The sequence below is a fragment of the Cygnus olor genome, chromosome 1 (genome assembly GCF_009769625.2).
Source record: "Cygnus olor isolate bCygOlo1 chromosome 1, bCygOlo1.pri.v2, whole genome shotgun sequence".
NCBI lineage: Eukaryota > Metazoa > Chordata > Aves > Anseriformes > Anatidae > Cygnus > Cygnus olor.
The window spans coordinates 126,019,498-126,045,271 of record NC_049169.1 but is presented as its reverse complement, the minus strand read 5'-3'; the positions used below and the strand labels follow the sequence as shown (position 1 = coordinate 126,045,271).

At 36.6% G+C, this 25,774-nt stretch overlaps 1 protein-coding gene across 11 annotated transcripts in view; it reads left to right on the top strand.

The window, feature by feature from the left end:
* The window catches only part of CNKSR2 (connector enhancer of kinase suppressor of Ras 2), a 219,174-nt gene that overhangs the window by 150,846 nt on the left and 42,554 nt on the right, over positions 1-25,774 (top strand). For all 11 annotated transcript variants that reach the window (XR_005813857.1, XR_005813854.1, XR_005813856.1 and 8 more), the window contains 5 exons: positions 9,266-9,314; positions 10,260-10,432; positions 12,476-12,549; positions 14,923-14,994; positions 21,101-21,168. Coding sequence is in view for 5 of the 11 variants with exons in the window: in XM_040532074.1 (XP_040388008.1) it covers positions 9,266-9,314; positions 10,260-10,432; positions 12,476-12,549; positions 14,923-14,994; positions 21,101-21,168 (436 nt within the window). In the remaining 6 variants the exon portion in view is untranslated. The remainder of the gene's footprint in view (positions 1-9,265; positions 9,315-10,259; positions 10,433-12,475; positions 12,550-14,922; positions 14,995-21,100; positions 21,169-25,774) is intronic.

Sequence of the window (25,774 nt, the reverse complement as noted above, 5' to 3'; positions counted from 1 at the left end):
TGATGAAGCTGGGGAATTCTTCAAAAGTGAGAGAATTACTGTAAAGGTCATCTAGTCCAGCTCTGCCAGTATAGATTTATCCCCTACTGCATATGATATAATGCTCTGAAAGTGTAATTTTACATTGTCAAGAGATGTAGATCTATCAACTAATAAATCTCCCAGCTCAGTACATTTCCTAATTTCCTTTCACATCCCCATTCTGTATGCTTTCTGTTATCTGTTTCATTTAATCATTCCTTGTTACATCCTACTTTTATTGTGTGATAGAAGACTTCTACCTTTGTAGGTAGAAGGAATTAACATTGTATGTACACCAGTAATTTATATTAACTGTAGTTGATACAATCACAATAGCACAGTTGAGAGATTTTTTAATGCAAAACAAAAGTGATTTAGTCCCTTGGTTATTCCCCTTTGATAAAGAGATTAAGCATGGTATATTGTAGCGAAGAAGTGTATGTTAGGCATTGTACAGAGTGCACTCAGCATGAGTTATTACTGCAATATGGTGGGGAATGTCACATCTATGGGAAGTTAGATCTGGGTCTTGACTTCTCAGCTCTCTCCCCTCTGTACTCCTTTTTGCAAAAGGAAAATAGCAGGATTATGAAAGCAGTGGATCACGGACATTGACTGGCGTGAGTCATGAAATTTGACATTGTAAAAATCTTATACTCTGAATGGTGAAAATGTTGTTTGAATTAAGGGTGAGCAGATACCCATTTCAGAATACCATTTGATCAAAATGCTTTGACAAGCAGCACAATTGTCTCCAAACCAGTGATTTTTCAAAGCAGTGGTTTTGACTCAGCAGGAGTCTCTGCCCCATTCCTCTGCCCCACTTACACGATGGTGGCCCCTACGAGCCTAATGCTGACAGAAAACGTGGGAAGTTGTATGGTTATACTAGGAGGAAAATGGCTCTTTGCAGCAGTGTGGCTCCTGAACAGAAGCTATTTTATAAGATGTTTCTGTTTTACTGGAAAGAAGTACTTGTTGCTTAGTGCCTGATCTGTGAGTCAGTCAATCCATCTGTTACTGTACTGTGGAGGAAAAAACCTTCATATTCTTCATATAGCAATAACTGCTTTTTGTCCACTTCTGAAGTATTGTCAGATTGTCCCTAGTAAATAATATTTCTAACACTAATGACTGCTGACTTTAGAATGAAGTGTAAAACTAATTTTGTAAGTTGTTTTGTACCCATAAGATCACGATGGCCAACATAGAATTAAAAAGACCTAATATTACCTTTCCCCACCTTCCGAGAAGTGCTGTTTCATCTTATGTTCAGAGGAAATCTCACTAAATTCCAGCAAGTTATGTGACTTTTATTCTGCAATGGACTGTTATTTTTCTACCTTAATTCATAGATGCAATCAAACTGTTGGGCATCAGTTTTTACAGAACGTGCAATGGCTAAGGTACAAATTACTCTTTCCCTCATTTGCTCATGGAAACTTCCACTCTGTTAAATATTGTGTTATTTCTAGGTAGTCAAGAGCTACCTGGATTCAGTACTGATGTGTAATTATTACTACAGCTAATACTGCAAGCCATTCCCGGTAGCATGGTGCCACAGATAAAGAGGCTGAAAGCACTACTTTCTGGAAATGTCATTTTAGTCCTGAAGGGTACAAATGCAGGGACATCTCCAAGCCTTGGAAATGATTATAATGACTTGTCCTTGACAGCAATGTAACCAGTAGATAATGTTTTCTCCTGATGAACAGTACAAATATTTCATTACTGAAAAAGAGCAAATTTGGCCTTGTATGCTTTGTCGTCTAAAGATGATCAAAAAAGCATTTCAGTGACTGTCTTGTGTATCTTCTTTGCTAATACTGCTTCTTTCACACACACCTATGTGCTCATTTCCTGTTTCACCAAAGTCTTTGTAACCTCCTAGCTCCAGAAATGTACAATTTTGTTTTATTGACTTTTTTCACAAAAAACGTAACACTATTGAAAGTCAAAATGAGTTTTCTGTTTCTTTCACTGGAAGAATATTATGCCTGAGTGCTAACAGAGACTTGTAAGAGTTTATATTCCTTGAAGCAGTTCTGCCCTCGTTCATTACAGGGTACCTACATCCCCTGCACCTTTCTCTGTCACACAGCCAGACTGAGCAATAGGAAAGAGAGATCATGCATAAGGACATACTCAGAAGTGTTGCTAACAGCTCCTGCAGAAGCAGCTGTGTATGTACTCCTTCCACAATAAGCATCTAGGTGTAGGGGGCAATTGAGGTTTAACTGGCTGATGTCTGCTGGAGGAACAACACTGCAGGGCATAAGCAGTCCATAAGGTTTTTGGAGTACACATGTGGTGGGCTCTTCTCACTGATGCCTCATGAAAGGACAAGAGGCAATGGACAAAAACTGAATTACAGGAAATTCCATATAAACATAAGAAAAGCTGTTTTTACTGGGAGGATGCTTCAGCACTGGAACAGGTTGCCCAGAGAGTTTGTGGAGTCTCCGTCCTTAGAGATATTCAAAACCCAACAGGACATGGCCCTCAGCAACCTGCTCTAGGTGACCATGCTTTGGTCAACAGGAGACGATCTTCACAGGTGCCCTCCTTCCTCAAGCATTCTGTGATTCTCTGACTGGTCCTTTCAATTCAATAAAAGATGAATCTGGGAATTACTGGGGAGTAGAAATAAAAATAAAGGGTTCAGTACTATTCTGTACTGGGTTATGATTAAGTTTCTTTTTCCTTCTTAAATGAATGCAGCAATGAACACAGAATGGATGCAGAATGGAACAACTGATGCAACTTGGACATTTGCCATTAAAGAATACATAGTTTCTGAAGCCTTCCTAGATTACTTACTGTCAATAAAAGCAGCGTGGGAGGTACAAAACTTACATGTTTCAGAGTAGATGCAAAGCAGAAGAATGATCTCAGAATAAATTATTCTAATAAACAGCACTTGTCTAGCTGAACTTTTTATTCTCATTTGCTTCAGGCACCTATGACAGTGCTTCAGTCCTTGTTCTGTTGGTATAAAAGACAGTGGAGGAAGATGTTTGATCATATCAAAATCATTTAAATTTTATTATTGTCCAGAAGTTTTACTGCTTCTGTATTTCAGTTAGAGAGTCCTACGGCTTAATGGCTAAAAGGAAAAACTTTTCTTGGTGGTAGAAATTAGGACAACGATATAATTTTCTTGATATGGCCTGAAGATTTAAAAAAAAATAAAAATAAATAAAAAAGTTTAATTTGCCTAAGTTTTGCATGTGTTGCGCTAACAACTTTACACAGACTAGTGCAAAACATCCCTTAAATGCAACATTTACCACAGAATACACCAACATTACATGAAAAAGTTGGGAATGGGAGAATGAATAAGAATCCCTCGATAGAGAAATCTGTGCTTACTATCAGATTTCAGACAACCACAGTTCTGTCCTTAGCTAGAATATTCTTCTTGGAGAGGCAGCTATAATAAAAGTTATATGATTAGATATCTTTGATTTTATCAACCTTTGTAGACTTAGTAATAAGGAGAGATTCCTGCACAGGTGATATAACCGTATCAGGACAGGTATCTAGAAACTGGGCAGCTTCAGTGTTGATGGCCACTTTTAACAGTAAAAAGGTCTTTAGCATGTTTCTGTCAAGACACACACTGTTCATCCTTGCAGTCACTAATAAATTGCATGTGTTGTGATGTCATGGATGGAGCTCCAAAAATACAGGAACCCAGTCAGAACTGTAATTATGTGTGATAAGTGGCATAGCCATGTACTGTAGCTCTTATACTTCCTAGATGCCTTTCAAAGGCTTCTGTGGGAAAGGGGGAGAAGGAGTGTGAATAGGAATAGAGACATGAGTTGTCAGTTAAATGTAAAAAAATCTTGTTGGCAATGGACTTTTTGACTGCTGGCACAAAAGCTATTGCTTTACCAACTTTTGCAAATACGCATTCATTTGGTCTTAACATTGAAAGACCTTGCAAAGCAGTACTATTCTTATTATATTATATGTTATTATAGTAATTATTTTTCTTATTCTTAAGCAGTACTAATTTTCATACTGAAAAAGTAAAAGTAAGGGAGGAGGAGGAAAATAGGAAAACATACCAAGCCCATTCGGGGATCCATTCTTCCACTGACTGTTAATGTCTGTGCCTCACAACCCATTTGACAGGACCAGTGATTCATGCTTCTGTCTGAAGTACCTGCCATTTAAAAGAAATATCCACAGGATATTTAGTAGAAGGATTCTGGCTTTTTGACATTTTGTTTGTACTACAAAACTTCAAATTTAAAAGTCTGTTCATACATAATGTTCATACTGTGTTTTAGTATTAAATGTCTTAGCTAGAACCTCAGTGAATGCCCAGTGAATGTCCTTTTAAATCCAGCCATGATATTTTATTATAGAGTGTGCTCAAGAGCACAGAGCTATGAAGGGAAAGAAAAAGTACGTATTACCAAAGCGCCAAAAGATCAAGATTTGATCCAATAAATTTTGCTTTGGGGAGGCGAGACTGAAGGTTTTGGGGCATTGTTAATCAACTGTGATGTCTTTTGCCTGTAAATCACTTTTGATTCCAACTTGCTATGGATTTATGAATTACTCATGTATGATGACTGTTTTGTGATCAGCTTGTGACTTGAGTTTAGGAAACATTTCTGGCTTTCCTTTCATAAATTCACCACTGTGCTTTTGTATTAGATTTTCTCTCATATTGGCCATCCCATTTACTGTGTTTGCATTTTACCTATCCCTGTTTTTAAAGGCATTTTGTAAACTAGAGCTCTTGTAATGTATTAAAAATACTTTATTTGCAACTTAGTGCTACTTGATGCCATTTTTGGCAACTAAATAGTTTGTAGCCACAGATAAGTTAGACAATGTTGAATATATGAGAAGTTCAAAATCCAGAATGCAAATGAAAAATGAACAAACAAGCAGCAAAATGTAAGATGAAAACAGAATACAGTAGGATTTGTACAGTCAGATACAGTTAGTGAATACAGGACTAGTAGCATATCCTAAAACATTCCCCATGACCTGACATGATTAGATTTGCCAAACTCAAATATTTTTTTGCAGATATTCTTTCTTTTAGCAGTCCCTGAAGTCCAGTCAATACACAAAACAATCCTAGATAGGATCATAAAATTATTAAGGTTGGAAAAGACCTCCAAGATCATCTGGTCCAACTGTCCCCGTACCACCAATATTACTGCTAAACCATGTCCCTAAGGACCACATCCAGCCTTTCCTTTAACACCCCCAGGGACGGTGACTCCACCACCTCATCAATAAAGATATTAAAGAAGATGGTTCCCAACACCAACCCCTGGGGAACACCACTCATGACTGATCACCAGCTGGATTTCACTCCGTTCACCACCACTCTCTGGGCCTGGCCGTCCAGCCAATTTTTAACCCATCAAAGAGTGTACCTGTGCAAGCCATGGGCTGCCAGCTTTTCCAGGAGAATACTGTGGGAGACCATGTCAAAGGCTTTGCTGAAGTCTAGGCAGACTACATCAACAGGCTTTCTCTCATCTACCAGGCGGGTCACCTGGTCATAGAAGAAGATGAGGTTGGTCAGGCAGGACTTGCCTTTCATGACCCCTTTCATGAACCCATGCTGACTGGGCCTGATCCCCAGACTGTCCCGAATATGTCACGTGATTGCATTCAAGATGACCTGTTCCATCACCTTTCCTCGCACCGAGGGCAGACTGACAGGCCTGTAGTTCCCTGGGTCCTCCTTACAACTCTTCTTATAGATAGGTATCACATTCGCAAGTCTCCAGTCATCTGGGACACCTCTGGTTGACCATTTCCACTGATACATGATGGAAAGTGGCTCGGCAATCACATCGTAACTTGGAGCACAGACTTTCCCCATTCCACTTTTTAGTAGATTCTCTGTTGAGTGTTTTTTCAGCTGTAGGTGAGAGAATCACAGAATGGTTGAGGTTGGAAGGGACTTCGAGATCATCTAGTCCAACCCCTCTGCCAAGCAGGGTCACCTAAAGCACATTGCACAGGATTGCATCCAAACAGGTTTTGAAGGAGAAGGAGACTCCTTCAGAGAAGGAGACTCCACACACTCCCTGGGCAACCTGTTCCAGTGCTTTGTCACCCTCACAGTAAGCTGTGTAGTAAGTATGTTTCATCTGACCCTTAGCCTTGATAACTGATTCCTTCAGAGAATTAACTTACGCCTCATCTTCTCTCTCCTATGCCAATAAAGTCCTCTCTGGGCTCAGCTTCAGCTCTTGTTCTAAAAATAAAAATAAAAATCCTTGCAGATGCCCTGCGTGGATTCACCTAGCTTAAAGACCTAGCTGACTACAATCTTTTTGCTTGTTTTGAGAGCTAACATAACAAGAGGTCAGTACTTGGCCTTGCTGCAAATGAAAGAGTTATTTATTGTGAATGCAATTCTATTGCTAATTGGCAGCAGGTTTCAAGCTTCCTGAACTCCCAGAGGTCTTCTGTCATGATACCTTTGTAACAAAGTCCTTGAAAACTATGTTTTGCATAAACATACGTGAAAATGATTAATACTACCTGTCTTTAGCTCTTAATGGAGACTAAACAAGATGGTGAACAAAAAGATTTAGCAAAATGCCATTGTTGGGAATACATGACTATTAAGTATGAGTTGTTAACAGTGATGGGTAGTATGACAATAAGTAGCCTTGAATTTTTCCCCTTTTTCACTTTTCATCTCCAAAAATTTTGGATCTCAACCTACCAAATACAGAGAAACTTATATGCGGTGCATCAACACTGCGAAAACAGAACATTGTCAATGTAGTCAAATTATTGAGTGTGAGAGATTGATCAAATTGGCAGCACCAACTGTCCTTTTATTTTTTTTTCCAGATACTGACTTTTCTATCTGCAGCAGAAAGTTACAAGCTACTCTGCTCAAACTAGAGCAAGTTATCTTAGAGTGACAAAGAGAATCTGTATGACTGTAAATAGTTCCTTAATGTCTAAACTTGCAGCTTGAGAAAAATTGGTTTTGACTTGAGCTTTAAAAAAAAAAAAAAAAACTAATAAAGACACCTGCTGTTTTCCTTCCCAATCATAATGAGCTCAGATGTAGGTAAGAGTTGGAGATTATTATTGCCATAACCTGGTACTCTCTTCCAACTTTCCAAAAATGACTAAGTGGAGAATCCCTGAGAAAAATGTGAAGAAACAAATAACTGAAAGAAGATTTTAGGAGCCGTCAGGTTTAGTACTATTCTCTGTGGACAATACAGATCTTCAAAGAAATTTCAGTTGGTGTCTTTTGTAGTAAAGCTACGTATTCCGTAACCATCAAAGGGTCCATGTAATTATTAGAATATATATATTTTTTGGACATGGATGCCATATTCTGTTGGTCACAGACACACTTATATTAGCTCTTAGAGAAGCTTTTGTATAAGTATTAGAGGAATAGTTTGACACCAAGTATTTGGACTTCTTCCTCAGATTCTTGAAGTTTGGCAAAATAACCAGTTCCCCCAAATCAATTGTTTTGATAACCATTTGTTTTCCATTTGTCTTCTTCTTTTATTTTAGGTTTCAACTGTAATAGAAATTTTCTGTCATCACAGCTTATCAAATATCCATCTCTATAGATAGCAGTTTCACTCTGATTTAATATTGATACTGGAAGATCAGTTGATTAACTTTCCTATTTGTCATGAAACAAATAAACCAATTGAAACTTAAATTATTTAACACTTTTATTTAAATAAGTTTTCCAAAGAGAGAGCTATCAAATTACTGCTAAGTAGTCCATAATAAGTATTCATATTTTCAGGCTTCTGAATGTTAATGACTTGCTTTCAGTTTTGCTTCCCTTCTGATCAGATATGCAAGTGTCTTGGTACTAATCAAGAAGCTGAAAGCAGATTTTGAGGATGAGAGAAAAATCTGATAGTCTCATTTCTTGAAAGCTTTCTGCTGTACGTAGTACGATGCTGATGTGTGATTATGTGCCTGCTGATTTTGCTATGACATCTATATGTGATTATTTTTTTGCTAAAGGAATAAATGCAGTTACAGGTTGCTGGTGACCTCTTTTTTTAGCATGAACCTCCACCTGGAAATTTTTGACTCTACAGTTACATTACTATGCTATAATCCTAAAAGCATGGAGAGGTATACCCTAGGGCAGATTGCTATTTACACCTGTGCGGGTTTCTGATGGGCTTTCAGAACTCTGTCAATCATTTTGAAAAGTGTGAAAGTAAATATAACCCACACAGCAAGTTTGGTAATGAACAGTTGCAGGAACAGAGTAACTGTTATGACTCTTGAGTGCATAATGAAATCTCCAATGGCTGATGGGATATGCAGCCAAGCCCTCAGAACAGGTCAGACAAATACCATCTAGAAGTAGGCTAGCACCTTTGTCAAAATAAATAAATAAATCAATAAATCTGTTTTCCTCTTGAAATATGTATGCTTTGGAGTCTGCTCATAGTGCAAGCAAATATATACATATAAATAAGATTTTCTGATACTCTTCTTAGTGTGCATTTGTCAGAGGGTTTAGTTTTGGTATATTATTAAGTACAACAAGCTCAAACAACACATATTACAGCATAAAATGATTACATTCAAATAACTGAGGCTCAGGATAATCAAGGGTGTTTTCTATCAAGTGTTATCTTGCTTTTGGGTAATGGAAAGTATTTGTATTTTGGGGCAACTGGAAAACATGTCATTCAGAATATGAATAAACAGTTGCCAATTTTCTTCAGGAATGAAAGTTTCCGTTTGGGTTAAGAATCTATTTCATCTTTTCAGTGGCAGTTTTTTTTCCATTTTATTTAACAACTTTCTTTAGTATAGAACACTTTTTTCCATTTACTTTTATTCTTGCCTTCAGGAAGATTTCTATCAGGAAGACCACAATTAGGCCATCTATTAGAAATGCAAGAGCTACATAGCTTCACTGTCATAGGAAACACAAAAACATTCCATTCTTATTAACAGAATGAGAGATTTTACAGAGAAATTTCAGTTGTTAATGGCAGACTAATTTGTGGCCTATTTTAATATTTTTCACTGTGTGCTTTTGCTTTACAACCTTAAGAACATGTTACCTCTTTATGACCAAAGATGCCAGTTTTCTTAAGCCTAGAAGGCTGTTGGTTGAAAGTGTTAAATGGTGATGACTTTAGTGTTTGCAACATTGCACTGCTTTTATAATAATCATATGGTTGAATATAAACGCTCTATTATCACTTCTTTTGTTTTGATTTTCTTGTAGACATTTCAGCAGTCTTCTCTACAGCAGAAAAGTAAAAAGAAGAACAAAGGTAAAAATTAAATTTGTTTTGATGTTATTGGTTGGAAGGGAATCGAAAGCGCGAGCGTGTACATATGCCAATACTTCAGAACTATGTTAGAACAACTAAAACTTGTTAGCTCCAATCAAAAGTATAGTTCAGTTGAACACATATTGAGTTCATTGAACATCATATTGAGAAGCTGTTAGTCCATTACCAATGTCTCATAATATCCTCTTACCTTATAAGCATATAACTACTGATTTTTTTATTTTTTTAACATGTAGACTGTAGTATGTTTTGGGGCCAGGGCTGTTTTTGCAGCTGTGTGAGTATAACATGTCAGTGCAGCCATTGCTCATTACCTTACCTGTCTGGTAATTATATCACAATAAACTGTTTTCCTTTGATGTAGAAGTACAAAGGCCTTAGGAAATGTTTAGTTGCAAAAGAAGGTACAAAGAGAGATTCCTGAATACCCATCAAGTATTTACATAGTTTTATTTTACAAGACTATTAAACAATTAGTAGCTAGGTGTGAAAGTACATGAATTTATATGTTGTGTGCTTTGATGTGACATGAAGTATTAATTTGTTGAAAATGATAAATAACCATTTTTCTTAACTTAAATATCTTGCCTTTCTTTCCTCTATAACATCTCTTTCTGTGTTGCTTTTTTTCTTTTTGTCTCATCTATAGAATATGAGCTCTCTGGGTTGCTGAACCTGGTTTGTTTGGGTTTGCTTTGTTGTTCGTTGTGGTTTTTTTTGTTGTTGTTCTTTTGTTTGTTTGTTTGTTTTTTTAAGGTATTTTGTGGCCCAAATAAAAGGTTTGTTGTAATTTAATAATGGCATATTGAAGTTGAAAATTTTAATTAATTTTTTGAAGCAAGTATGTAGTGCTTTATGGCTACCTGGCTGGTTGATTTAGTGGACAAGCCAAACACTTTCACATCAACTCATTGTCATTTTCAGCTCCTATTCCTGGTAAAAGCAAAAGACGGATCTCTTGTAAAGATCTTGGCCGAGGAGACTGTGAAGGCTGGCTTTGGAAGAAGAAAGATGCCAAGAGTTATTTCTCCCAGAAATGGAAAAAATATTGGTTCGTCCTGAAAGATACATCTCTCTATTGGTATATCAATGAAGAGGTAAGCCTATATGCTCAATGCTCCATCAAATCCCCTGTGCAGTGCTATTGACGTGGTTTTGTGGAAAGCCAGTGCTTTGAGTGCTTATATATGCAAAAAACTTTATTCACCCAAATAATCATACTGATATTAACTAAATTACCATTAAAGTCTAAGGAGATTTGGTCCTTCAAATTCACCTTTTACTACAAGCAGAAAAAGCATACTTTTCAGTGTCCTGCTCTCACCATTTTAGAATAAATCTATCCTCAAACCATTGAAAGGGAAAAGGTAGTTATTTAATCTTGTCATTCAAGCTTAGTCATGAGAGTGTAAACTTTAATGATGTGCTGTCTAGTGTTCCTTGTTTATGTGTGCCAATGAAATCATCAAAAGCTCTGGCAATTACAGAAGATGCTTTTGTTTTTTTTCAGTTGTGTTCTCCTGTTGTTCCTTCTTTGTATATTTGTTATGATTTCAGTGCTCATGTACGTTGAACTTAGGATCTCCAGAGCAGCCCAACTGAATTGTGTACAGCTTTGACTGTACAACATGTTTTGCTTTGTACATGCTTATCTATATCAGCTTTAGTAGAAAAGCCTTTTGCCAGTCAGGTAGAAAACTTTAAAATTAAACCCTGCTAGTCTCATTAGTAAGTATCCTGAGGTAAAATCATTGCCAACCTGTGAATGGACGTGGTCTTGGACTGCCTTACTTGTTATTTTAATCATTTGTTATTTTAATTTTGCTTTTGTGCAATTTTTTAAAGTATTTTGATCCCAGACTTCTCCCTGTGTAGACAGAAAGCAAGTTGTACCACAAGTAGTTACTGAAGCCTGTTTTCCCACACACTCATTGCATTTGTGCCTTCATCCCAGCTTCAGATCAGTAACCCTAACTCCCTCCTCCTCATCTTCCCTCCTACAAGGTCTTCATCAGGGCAGAAATTCATAGCTACAAGAACATTGACTGGTCACCAGCTGTGGCAAGTGGGTCTAAGGAACCATTGAGTTGCATGATGCTCTCCCTTGGAGAGAGCAGTGGTTTAAGTTCCTCTGTCTCCCTCCTGCCTCAGATTCCCTTGACTTTCTGAGACTGTTATTTTTGAGACCTCAGCTACCTCACCAATGGATTTTTTTTTCCTTAGGCAACCATGCAAGAAAAAAGAAATAAATTTATTCTTTTTCCTTTTGTTTTTAAAGTACCTGCAAACTCAGTACTTCTTACAACCTTGTACCTCCCACAGAACAACTCCAGTTCCAGTTTTATATGCTAATATCTGTCATTTATTTATTTTTTAGAAAGCAAATAGTCATATAGACTGCATATGTAACATATATTACTGTGAAGATTCTGAGAGCACAAGATGTAATTCTGTGGAATTCATTAAAATACAGTTGCATTTTCTGCAGCTCCACTGTCATGATCTTGTATTAATTTCTTATGCAAAGTTATGGACAGTCAAATAAGAGAGTCTGTGGTACTGATGTATTAGTGGCTTAAAATAATTCTCTCAATTTGTGAAGAGTCAAGAAAGATTATCTGATAAAATAAGCTGTGTGCAACTCTTGAGAGGGGAGGTAGGTCAGATGTCTTCTTTATGTGCTGGAGAGAGATAACAGTAGCTGAAGAGGTGTCATATATCCTAGCTGTGATATTGTATAAAGATAGTAAACCGCACACATTTAAGTCACTTTTTTCCCCCTGTTTCTTACAGTACGCTGCATTTCTGCTTACTAATTAGTCCATCCTCCCCTGAAATTAACTAATTACAGTAACTAATTGCCTAAATATATTTGGTCATTTTGTATATTTTCAAATGTTGGTTCAGCTGTGAAATTGTTTGAGAAAACCAGGTATTTAAAATTGTATTTTATACCAAGGGATCTGTCTTACTACTTTGGCAAAAGTCCCAGTGAATTCTGTGGGAGGTTTGCCAGAGCAGAGCATACATCGGTATTCCTTATGTAAGAAGCAGGCAAGTGAAAATATCCTTAAGTTTTCAGTATGTATTTTTCTTTTCTGACACCTTAACAACAGTACTATTTAGAACTATCTTTGCAGGATGAAAAAGCAGAAGGATTCATCAGTCTACCTGAATTTAAAATTGACAGAGCTAGTGAATGCCGAAAGAAATAGTAAGTATGCTCAAAAGTAATGCAGTAATATAATAAGAACAATGATACAGTAGAAAAAGTGGAACAAAGGACAAGGTTCTCCCTTTAAACAGTGACATAATGGACTGTGTTACAAAGATTATTTGGCTATATCACAGAATTAAATCACACAGAACAGTCAAATACAGTATTTGTATTTGGGGTTGTTGTTTTTTGTCTGAAACCTTTAAGCTCAAGAAACCATCCGCGCATGCACACACACACAGTCTCCAGATTCATGTCCAAGCATCCATCTTTTATGTAACTCCAAATTAGTTTGCATAATCTCAAACTGTGCTGGCACAGTATGTCAGTCCCGAGGCAGAGTAAAACAAGAGAGTGACAGTTATTTTCTCTTTCTGGGGTATGAACTAAAGCTTTAAAGTAACTTTTCTTCTCACCTAGCTGTATTTGCTGGTGTCTGGGTTTGCACCATTGCATGAACCCATTCTTCATTTAGATGCAGGTTCAAGCATATGTAGTGACATGATAGGTGCATTCTCTCACAAATGTATTTTTAGAGTGAAAACTTTTTAAGTTGCCTTCTAATGGTTCTTACTGTTATTTGACTGAAGTTTATTGAGGCTGTAGAATCACTGAAAATTGTACAGAAAATCCATTGCAAAAGTAAAACAATATGACTTATAGTATGTACAGTTATAAAGAAGAGACTGACCTTGTATCAGTTGGTCTACATAGCTCTTCAGGATGATCTCTGCTCTTCATAATGATTTCATAGGGCAGAAAATAAAATTGCCTTTAAAAAAAAAATGAAATATCAGCTTTTGTTTATTGTATTGTGCCCTGTGTCCTTGGGCTACGTTGCTGAAGTGTTTCATTTTTATGCTTTGGGGCAGCAACATAAACTCAACCTATTTCTCAGAACTGCACCCTGCCTGAATTTTTTTTTTTTTGTTTTTTGTTTTGTTTTGTTTTTTAACTTGGTAGTATTTGCTAGATAGTAGTATATAAAATGTGGTTGTTAAAATTCCTTATATCTTGGGTGGCAGATGAAGGGAAAAAAAAAAAAAAACACTCTAAGAATTCAGATGACAAGTGCTGTAACAACTTTAAGCCAAATTTTGGGTCTCAGTAACTTGATGTGTTTCTGAAGTGAGCAGAGGTCACTGCATATCTGCTTTCACTTCTATAACATTGTGTAATGGTCTACAGTGTAGGAGTCCTTTTTGTCTCATTTTTACATGCTACTTTCACTAGTGCTACCTTTCGTGGATTTCAATTTCACGTACCCAGTTTCTATATATATATATGTACATACACATACAAACATATATTAAAAACTGCAAGCATGATACATGAAGAACATCATTACCATTTAAAAAAAAAAAAAAAAAAAACACCAACAATGGTCTAGAAAGCGAATTATTATATATATATATATATATATATATATAAAATCCATTGTAGTTCAGAAAAATGGTACTGATGCTTTTCGTATACCATGCTTGCAGTTTTCCTTATTTTCTTCAGGACTGTTAGGCATTTTTTTCATTTTCTTATTTTAAGGGAGACCTTCAGGGTATTCGGAAAAATGATTCTTCTGTACTGTAAATTATTAATTACTTTCTGGTGCATTTTCTAGATCTTCAAGAACTTCACCATAAATCTTTATCCAGCATAGTTACAAAATTCTTTCAAGTAATTTATTTCATATTATGTATGAAATGCAGTAATTCTCTCAGCCTAGTCATGTTGATTACTTTGGTGGAAAGAAAAGATGAGATGTAATTGCCCGTTGCTTAGAATGACCTCAAGAACACGTTGTTGATTTATAACAGCTTTTCAAAAGTCAATCAGTGCATCACATTTTTCTGTTTGAAATGCAGTCGTTAGAGCTAAAGGTAATGTCAAGGTCATTGGGATGTCAGAAATCACCAGGATTGAGAGTTTTTCTGTTGTATTGAATAAATTGTTTGGTCAATTTTCTGTTCAGAAAAATTTGACACCTACAGTATATCTGTAAAATTGCCTAATAAATAAAACTGTATCCTTACCTGGTTAACTTTGTCCAAATGTACTACGCTGTAGGTATACAGTCTACTTATATACACATGAATCAAGTATTGTTTAGAAAGGGGTACTTGCAGAACACTTCAGTCAGTGAAATCTGGCACAATCCTAAATGTTAGAATCAAAGAATTATAGAATATTCTGTGTTGGGAGGGATCCACAAGGATCAAGGATGTTATATTTGTATAACATGTTGGGAGGCTTCTAACAAGTCAGGAAATCTGAACCGATTGCTTGGTGACCACGCTAACACATAAAAAATAAATAAATAAATAAATAAAAATTGTGCTATTACCTTTTTATAATTATGTTTTTCCTCTACAGTGCATTCAAAGCCTGCCATCCTAAGATCAAAAGTTTTTATTTTGCTGCTGAACATCTAGATGATATGAACAGGTAAGGAAGTCAAGCAAAGGTCAAGAAATCATTCCTTAAACATGGCACTTCCTTGAAGTTAGTGATAATAAATTAGAAGTTTATCTAAGAAATTAACAGTTAAGAAAATAAGTGCAGAGTAGCATTTTTTTCTGTCTGCATATGCTAAATATTCAATTCATGCAAAAAATAGCTTTTTTGAAACAAAGATTTGAAGATTTTTAGAAACAAGATTCTATCTTTCTGCTAAGAATCAAAAAACAATTTTTGAAAATAACCCATAAACACAATTTCAGAATTCAAGTTTTCTGTAAAGCTGTTCTTAGCTGTGTGACACCTGAAAACGTGCAACATCTCCAACTCTGCTTCCCAGCATACCTCCACAGACATGTGATGCTTGCTCTGGGGATGCTTCTATTTCTGGCTCTTGAAGGAGTGATAAGTTGGAGAAGGATTTATAACAGTAACTGATTATTCTTATGCCAATCTTGAAAAAGGAGTTAGAGATTAAAGCAATTTGTTGTGCAGATTCTCTCCACCAACATGAATTTAACCTACACATTGAAGTGAAATTTTGACTTTAACGAAGTTAGTGGGGAAAATCTCAGCAACTTGAAAAGACTGAGGTTTTAAGTCTCAGCTCTTTGTGTGTTGAGCTTAACTGTACCTATATTAAGCCAATTTTTCAGAAAAAAAAATGAGATTTCAGCATAAAATAAACACAATTACACTTATTTCATGTAAAAGACAAATTAAAATCATGGATCCAATGCCTATTCAAATATTTGGAGGATCATTTCATTTATTTTCATAGCATAAATTAAAACTAATTCAGTTCAAAATAATATGTAGCTTTCATCATATGACAGGACACAAACAAAAATCTATGATTGTAACCTGATAATTGTTCTGACTTACATAATGTCTGTGGACATCCTAGCTGAGTAAAATTGCTTTTAAAACAGGAGAAAAAGGAGATAAAACTCAACTCATAAAACTCATTAGTTAGTGCTGTGGTCATGGTTTAATCTCTCCTGTGTGTACTGGATTCAGGTACCTGGCCAATCGGCTTCGGGGTACTGCCAGTTCTTTACTGATAATGTTTGACTGAAAAAGTATACTAGTACTATTCTGTGTTTGCTTTTATTTAGAAATAGCTGTCTGGTAACATTTTCAAAGGTTCATGCATGACTGAAACTCATTTCAAAAGTCTCTCATCATTTAGAATACTTAAAACCTTTTTATTTGTTTGTAAAATTTTAGGCTTGCCTTTACTAGATAACTCTGTCAAGCCAGTCACCCAAACAGCACAGCAAATAGAATAATGGCACGGTCTATTCAGCATATCCTGAACTACATCAGCAGATAAATCATTCCTGTCAGTAAGTCCTCAGTCAGTATGACAAGGTGACTTGTTTCTAAGGATAAAAATTTATATAACTCTTCAGTAATCAGAAATCAGAGGGAAATGTGCATCAATATGTTAAAAATATATTGCACAATCTAAAACTTAAGAACTAGAAGATTTTTAACTTTGCAGCATGAATCATCTTTTTTATCATATTTTGAAATACATGCTTACCAGTTCTTTCAGAAAGACCTAGACCAAATTTCGAAATGAATTATGCACATGTAAATTTAAAATAACTCCATCAATGTCTATGGAATTTCTTGAAATTCTTATGTCTGAATTGACATCACAGTCTCACCATATATTTTTATTTGATCCACTTTGTTTAATATATGATAAAAAGTAGTTCACCTTCACAAGCTTAATACACAAATTAACTCTATATTGAACAAAAACGTGTTACTGAAAAAATAATCTTTCAAATGCAGAGGTAATAAAATTCAATACTTCCTACCTAAAAGCATGTTCTAGCCTAACCAAAGTCAAACACAGAATCAATATATTAAAAGTTAAATTAAAACTGTTTTGATCAATTTATGTTCTTCATTAGGTTTCAGAGGTACATTTTTGTCAGGTGTAATGCAGTCACTGCAGTTCTATTATATGTGAGGCACAAGAAATAAAGGAAATTAGAAAACTGCTAAAGCAGTCTAACAAAGTTAGAACTGGTTCCATTCCTTCATCCCTTGAATAAAATCAAAAAAAAAAAAGAAGAAAGAAAAACTATATACAGGACATGAAGTTTTTTTTGGGTGTGTATACTCACATAAAACGTGTGTTTTAGTTTTAGGTAACTTTGTTCCTATTCAATTTTTCTTACTACTTTTATGACTGAGCCACACTGCTATGTTGGTAGAAGCTGGGAGAACTGTATTCACTGAACTTTATTGTTGTGGCATCTGAAATCCCTCTCCTTTGCATGGTTACACCAGCACAAGCATTCTTTCTACCCATACAACACGTTTACGTTGGGTGAGAAGAAGGATGGAATATCCTTCATTGATGCAAAGTACAATTTTGCTAATGCAGGTTTATATTCATAGAAATACCTTGCTTCGAAATTTCTTGTTATTCCTATTCCAAGAAAATATTATGATGCACAAGGCAGTCCACATATTTCTACATAATGGTGCTATGTGTAACTTTATTTTGATTGTTAACTGTACCTGCTACTTTATGGACTAAATATCTGTTTTTTCCTCAGAGATCTCAATCATCAGTTCAAAGGCAAATGCAGCCTTTTCAGTGTTGGCTGGCTTAAATACTTTGAAAACTCTTATTGATCCTTTTTATTCCAAATATGATAAGCTATATAATCTATGCAGGAAAATGCAGTCTGTAGCTTCACATAGAATGGTTGTCTGAGAAATTCCTTGAACCTATTGTAACCGAACTGTCCTCTGTATCTTTTTGTGTATAGGCAGAGTATTGAAATTTATAATTTCTTCCTCGATGTAGCTCTATAGTTAAGAGTAAAGATGACAAATCAGCTTGTATTAGTAGCACGTGAGAATGTGTCCGGAAGATTTCAGTGAAGATGGCCTCTAAAATATTTCCAGCATCGTCTATGGGCCTCTTCATTCTGGTTAAACTGCAGCTGTTTACTTACAGACACTATATGGTATCCATACTCCCATTGCTATATAGCAGGTTCATCCTAATCCTTGAGCTTTATGGTTAAGGACAATTAGACACCCTGCTTTGACTAAAAGCTTTGCACCTACCTGGAGTTTGAGATAAGATAGAAAAATGTTTCCTACTCTTCTGTTTGAGTGCCAGTACTGTGCATTCTTCTTTATAAGAGTTGTAAGTCTATAGAAAGATATATATTTTTAATCTGGTTCTGAGTGAGTCATAAAATTGTTTTAATTAGATACTGACAAGAAATATATATGCTATTCTTGAAAAGAAAAAGAAAACAAGCAAAACCTAGATGACTGCTGCAAGTACCAGTGTTACTTATTGTAACTATTATTGTCATAGTTAACAATAGTATAATTCTCACAAGAAAACTAAAGCTGCATTTGCAGTAAGGAAGGAATATTTTCTTGGCCTTTTGCCCTCTAAAAATTACAGCACACCACAGGGAAGACAGGTTTAAATCTTCCCATGTACAAGGGCTTTGCAGATTACTTTTAAGTAGGTTTTAATATTCATAGTAAAGAGTTCTTGTATAACTGTACACTTGATACTTTCATCCCTTATGTTGTGTAAAGCAAGAATGTTTTATTCTTCCTCCACTCTTCTAAAGATCGTTGCATTTCCCTGTGATATAACCCCAGTGTGATGGATCTCTCATACTCTAGCCTGAATGAACCTAACTCTAGCCATGATTTATTGAAATAATACTAATTGTCTAACCATGTATGTTCTAGCCATATCTAATGAAGCTTTAGTGGCCATATACCAGAAAATATGCAGAAGTCAATACCATTCTTTTAATTTATGAACTAGCAAACCACTCAAAAGACATAGTTATTAACTGTTTACAACCAGATCAGTGCCTGGTCACTCATCCCACAGGCACTTGTAGGTGATATTCCAAACCATGACATAAACCATGAACTACAGAAAATCATTAAATGTGAAGTCAGTCTGTTGTCTCTCTTTTAGACTGGTATACAGTTCCTGGGTTATTGTTAGATTATACTTTTCAGGAAATAATATTTTTCTGGAATAATCTACTTTAGCTGTAACCACTGACAATTAACTCTTTGATAATTTAATTGGTTACCTCACTCTCAGGCACACAAAATGCTATCTCATGTTTAGGATGAAATGAAATTTCCCAAATGGAGAGCCCTTATAGTTGTATCATTTAATATTTTGTGGTGAGCAGGCCTACTCAAAGGGGTACGGTAGGCAATTGTTTCGTGTCGACTGCACTGGGTGGTGTTAAGCCCTGAGCTGAACTGGGAATGTGGGATCCAAACTGTGTGAGAGGCCAGCAAAGCCCACCTCCGCTGTCTGCCACGCCATACAACAAAGCAGGTGCTTGCCTGGTCGTGCTCTTTGCCCTCTGTACAAGGACAGGTCTGTGGCCTTTGCTGGTCCTAGGGCATAACAGTGCTGGAGTGGTGTGGGTGAGGTTCCCCCATCAGTGCCTCTGATTTGGGCTGGCAGAACTGTCGAGACAGGTGAGCTTCACTCCCTAAAGAAAGCCTTCACATATCAGGAATGTGAACTTAAAAGAGAGTTTTGGAGAGGGATGACTTTTTTCTTCTGTGAAGACATGCAACAGTTGTCTGAAGCATGATTTGTTGGATTTCTGTCCCTGTGTGCCAGTGATTTTTTAAAGTGTATGGCACTTCCTAAAAAGAAATTTTAAGTCTTTTCTTCAGCTTCCCTGTTCTTCTGGCAGAAACTTTGATTGTAAGTTAATATGCAGTGTGCTATAATCACTTCAGTAGATCTCTAGCATCCTTCCCAATGTACAATGACTTATGGGCCATTAATGTAATTTACAGATAACACGTGATCAGTTTGTGTAAGGGGCAGTAGCAGAAGTTTATTTCAAGGACAGCAACTGTATTTTATGATCTAATGTCTGTTTATCCTGAACTGAAGTGTCTTAAAGGTTGGCATGCTGGACTGATTGCAAAGATCTCACCAAAGGTCTCTCTTGCTGGTAAAATACTACATGCTGTTTCCATATTGCAATATGCAAATAACAGCCATCAGGCCAGTTTTCTGAAACAGGAGTTTCACATTTCTGAAGGCAATGCAGAACTGACTCCAGCTGACCTTCTGTATTCACTAGCAGTAAAATTGCAAGCCACTGACTGGCTTGGCAAACCAGGTCCGTCATCCTGTAGTCAGGATGACGTGTGTAAGTAATTCCAGGTTTAACATGGAATGGACAACCATAGGAGGTTGTTATGGTCGTTTAAAGCATCACTGATGGAGGAACTGATTTAGTCTGTTTGGATAATGAATACACTGAGAGCCTTTTGGGGGAGGAGGGCAGGCTGAATCAGAGCGTTGCTACAGGCAGTCAAATGTATGCTTTTCAATGACAGTCCTGCTAGAAGAGAATAGCAATAGTTTATTTTCAATACATGTAGCTTATGGAAGCATTTTTTCAAGTCTAAGTTGAGGTGAAAGCCTTAGGTATGAATTGCATTGAGGCAACTGTCTTTTTTCCCTCTGCTTCCCTGACACAAACACAAAGGCGAATTCTGATGTGCCACCTCCTCTCTGTATTTGGCACTGTAGGTAAGCCCTAAAACACATAATGGCATAATTAAACCTCACTGTCTGTTTAGGAGTGAACCTGTTCTTTTGACTGGTGGTTTCTGCTCTGTTCCTCCACTAAGTTGACAAATCAGGCCTTAAAATATTGCTTAAATCTCTGAAAAATGGTGTTTATTCTCAAGAAATCAGAACGGCAGAAGTATTGGTGTGATGGCATATCTATGAACAGCAGACTTAATAGCCCTTTGATTATCTCCAAATCCTTTATTTTACAGATGTTTGACATCATACATGGTTTTCCATTTGAAACAAGACCTTTGCTGTGAAAACAATTTGTTCAACAGCAAAATTATAGATCTTTGGAGGATCCCTGAATAAAAGTATCAAAGAAAACAGCTGTTTAATATGAAAAATAACATTGTCTTGAATCTCTGTCAGATGCTCATACCTTTGTTTTTTGTAGAAATACACTAAAAATTAACATGCTGGATCAGTATCACTGCTTTTTTAATATTATTTCAGATGGCTAAACAGAATTAACATGCTTGCTGCTGGCTATGCAGAAAGGGAGAGGATCAAACAAGAGCAAGGTAATGTTATTATTTTGGTTTCTTCTGTCAGCTCCTATAATAAGTTCATCTGTTCTTTTTTCTCAGCTGTGTATCAGGCCTCATTCTCATCATCTGACAGCAATTCACATATAAGCATCCCTGTTGTTGCTTTAGAGAATTGCTTCTTTCTCAGGGTTTTTGATGAGTTTCTTCAGACTCTGGTCCACATACCCTTGGATTATTTCTGAGAAAGCCACTGAAGGTAGCTAAAAGCAGCACATTTTCTGCCAGTAATCTCAGGTATGTGGTACTAAGGAGTCTGTGTTCTCCATTAAAATAAGCTTAAGAATCTGCAAACTAAAAAGTAATTTAAAATATTGCATTTGGTGTTTTAATTCACAGGGATGAGGAATGCATGAAATAGGTCTCAGGAACAAAACCATTCCTCTAAAGCCTGCTGACGTAACTGGATTCCCCTTAAAAAACTATAATTTTAAGGCCATTTAATGTTTTATAATTTCTGCTGGTTTTGCTGTTTTGAGGTGTGTACTTGAGCCTTGTTGGCCGTTTCAGTGATGAAGCCTTTCATTTGGAGTCATAGGTTTACATCATTTTATGAATATTTTTTATGTCTGGTATTTCATACATTTATAAAAGCAGCACACACAAAATAAGTCACTTTGCTTTGGTTTGCTGCAGTAGAAATTCTGTTTGCAGATAAGTAAAAGAAAGGGTCAGTCCTCCATTGCGTTGGGCAGGTTGTTCCCTCAAACTGCCAGTGACATGGATCAACAGAAGTGTTCCTATCCGACTGACTGGTCTGGCAAGCAGTTGGCTTGTGAATCCATACTCTAGTTTACAGATGTACCTGGCAGCAAATACCAGAAAATTGCAGTGGCCATGATGATCCAGAGTTTATCCAGATGACTGTCTGCCTGCTGCCTGTTGAGTCAGAACATCACTTTATAATTCTGTGGCTTCTCCCCCTTCATCAGTGAAGTTCTGACTTTTGTCCCAAAAAGCTTACAGCTCAGAGCTGCAGCAGCAATGTATTTCATGTAATATTTTATTTATGAAAACTGTATTTCTAGCCATTTTTCAGGGAGAGTTTGTATTCAGAAGACTGTCACTGGGCTTCAAAATTAGCCACATAGTGTCCTCCACACCACTCAAAGTCCTGGTTCTGTACCAACCTATGTGACAGCAGCCTTAGCCATGTCCATCTGGTCTGATATAGCGAGGAGGAAGATGTTTGTGATCTGTATGTCTGTGTCTGCAATGCATTGCTGTGGTGCCCCTTTCCTGGGAGACACTGCAAAAAAATCCTTTCCCTGATGAGAAGCAAGTGTGGCTTTGGCAGCCAGGTGGAAACATCGTGAGAGTACAATATTCTATAATGGCTGAAGACTAACAGACAGCATCATAAAATGATGTCTGTGTTGATTCATACCCTGACTGTCTCACGACAGAGCACCCTAGAGAGATCAGCCTGCTGTTGAAGAGCACTGGCTTACAGCATACAGCTGTAATTTGATGGTAATAGCATGGGTGGGAAGGTTTGTGGGTGTTCTGTCTTTCTCTCAGATAACTAGGTTGTACCTGCTATTGCCTCATTTCTAATTTTACCTTCCAGTAAGTGCAGCTGCTTATCCCGGGAGTGTTGCCCACCTGGCTCCATCCCATATGGTCCTTGCACATCATGTAATTCATAGTACCAGGCCCTCTGCATTCACACAGTCCATTCACACCATGCTCTCTGTATCTCCAGGCATGTTCTCAATGCCTCACCAAACTTCAAAATCAGTTTGCGAGTCTGTATTTCCCAGGCTGTATTGCAGTAACCAGGTTGGAGGGACCTGTATACCATCCATCACTACCTGAAGAGGCTGTAAACAAGCTCTTAATCTTGGAGTCTTCAGGGAAATCCTCCATGTTAGCATCCAAAGCCAAATTGAGGCCATGTTAGCATCCAAAGTCAAACTGAAGCTTTTATTGACAGCAGGTTGGCACTGGAATTACAATAATGTGGGATGGTAAAGGAGAAGGTGTAAGAACTGTTACGCTAACACTGTACGTACAAGTGCACAATTGCAGACGTGATGCACCTTTATAAATCCAGATAGATTTGGAAAAAATATTTTTCCTACCAAAAAATCACTGAATAATAAAAGAGTAGATGATCCTGTTCTTAGACATGAGATCATGTGCATTCAGGCCTCCTGTTGCCTATTATTAAAATGGCTCCCTATTGAAGATCATCAGTGAGACCCCACTTACCACTGAAATTATATCCCAGGCACTAAGGGAGCTCTTTATTACCACCCTAATGCCATTTACTCAAATTGATTTATCATATGGAGGTAGGGAAAGCTATATCCTCTGTGTTGCATATATGTGAGGGTATCACGTTCCCCACTCGCTGCAGTACAGTGTTTTTATGCCTCTGGTGATTACCCTTGGCTCCCAGCACAAGGGCTGTTAAACAGCTGAGTAGTGCCCCTAATTAGCAGAGGCATCAAGTTAGCAAAGTAAAACCTCTCCATCACTTCAAGCATTTTTGATATTATAAAAATTGTGAAGCTGAAATTTTCTATATTCATTTACCGTACCAATTGTCATCTACATATTTGATTTTACAAAAGGTCTTTTATTTCTGTTCAGTTCAGCCCCTTGCAGGAAAGCTTTATAATACCACTGAAACAATTCAACAGTAGTTGTCAACGTGTTTCAATTAAGAGCTGAACGGTTCTGAATCTAAAGTGCATAAATATATTTCAAGTGCTTCAGAGATGCACGAATCACCAAACCGTGGGTGTATTGCTGAAGAAAATGTCACATTCTGTACAGAATGGTTTTATAAAAATACCATCAACTTTCCATATTAAATACAATGAATGCTAGCAATATGGCAAGGGACTTTCTTGGATGGAGATATTATATACCTTCCAGTCATAGAAAATCACAGAAATACTTGCTTATCTAAGTAGAAAACATTTAACTGGCAAATGGCTGGCCAGTGTTAGCTTATATATAATACATGCAGTCTCTTGCTCATTCAGAAAGCTTTCAACATATGCCTGGTGCTTTGAGCTCATCTGTAACTGAATTGGACAAAATCTGCAGAGAGAAATATGGCAACTGTTCGATAGCATCACACACATTTTAGATAGATTATAATGTCTCAGTTGCTAAAAGCAGAACATTTTTAAAAACTGATGGGAAGCTGTTTTCATTCATTTCACCTGAAAGTTGACCCATGGAACTGCAGAATTTTTTTAGACAAACACAGTAGGTTGCCAACAGAATTTCCTATCTGAGGTAAGGTGCATGAAAGCATAATCATATAGTGTTTTATTGTATGTGGATTTGACAGGAAGAACTTTTTTATATTTCTAGACAAGATCAAAATCTGCACTGAGAATGATAGATTTAATTCCAGAATAAATAGTTGAGCTCTAAGCCTACAAAAATCACAGTGAGTGATACAGTTCTGACAGGTTTCTCACCAGAAGTAGCTCCATTAGGCTTTGCCACAATAGGAACAAACATACTTATATGCCAATATTTTCAGGTTTTTTGAGCTGCCGGAAACAAGTTTTCTCAAAACTGAGAATGACTTAAATGACAGTTTTCTCTTATTTAGTATTTTACTCACCAAAATTGAATTACTTGGAGATTTCCAGAGACAGTGTTTGGAATTTTTTATTCCATCGTCATGGAAAAAAATATATTTATACTATTTATTTGTTATACTGTTTGAGGAGAAGCTTTCAGCTCAAAGCTTGCAGGAAGCAATTCAAGAGACCGAAAGTAATAAAAGAGTTGTTATTGCTTGTAAAAAATAAACAGATAAATATGGCTGCCTGTCCCCAGCTACCACAGTCTGAGAAGATACAGAATTTTAGGGTAGGCTATTCCAAGACACTGTCATCTTAAGATCAGTAATTTTTGTTTTATATATTGTATAATATTAGCTACAGTAGATTTTTAATTGTGCAATACAATAATCATAATGGTAACAAAAATAATTAAAGCCAAATTATATGCTGTACAAAATCGGAAAATTTCAACCTCTTTGTTGTTTAGATAGTTTATGAAGCAACAATTAATCTTTTTCTCCTCATCTATTAAAGACAGAGTAGTAAATCACCGAGTTCATTCAATACGAACTTCACGTATGTGAAGTGGAGATTACCTGTGGTTAGTCTGTGAATGGTATGAACTACATTTGTGCAGTTGTACAGTGGCTTACCCAAATACCAGAAGGTAATACAGTCAGAAACAAAGTGACAACATGAATGTTTGCATCAGTCTTACAATATATAGAAATATTAAGGTTGTCCATCTGGAGCTGGGTGAGCAGTTAAGTTGTTTTCTTTTGAAAGGAATATTAAGGTCTGGTGTCTATTTAATTGCATGCTGTTGTGCTTCAAAAATATTTGCACCAGAATAAATAGGAAATACCACGTGATACATTCTTCCATGTGTTTTCCCCTTTGATCAAACTACCATAAATATGAAATCGGCATTGCTAAGACTTGATATCATGACAAAATAAAACCTCATGTCCCATGAAATTTACACCACAGTCCCTGTGTCCTTTGTACTTTCTCTCTCTTATCCACCTTTTGGAATTCTATGCTTA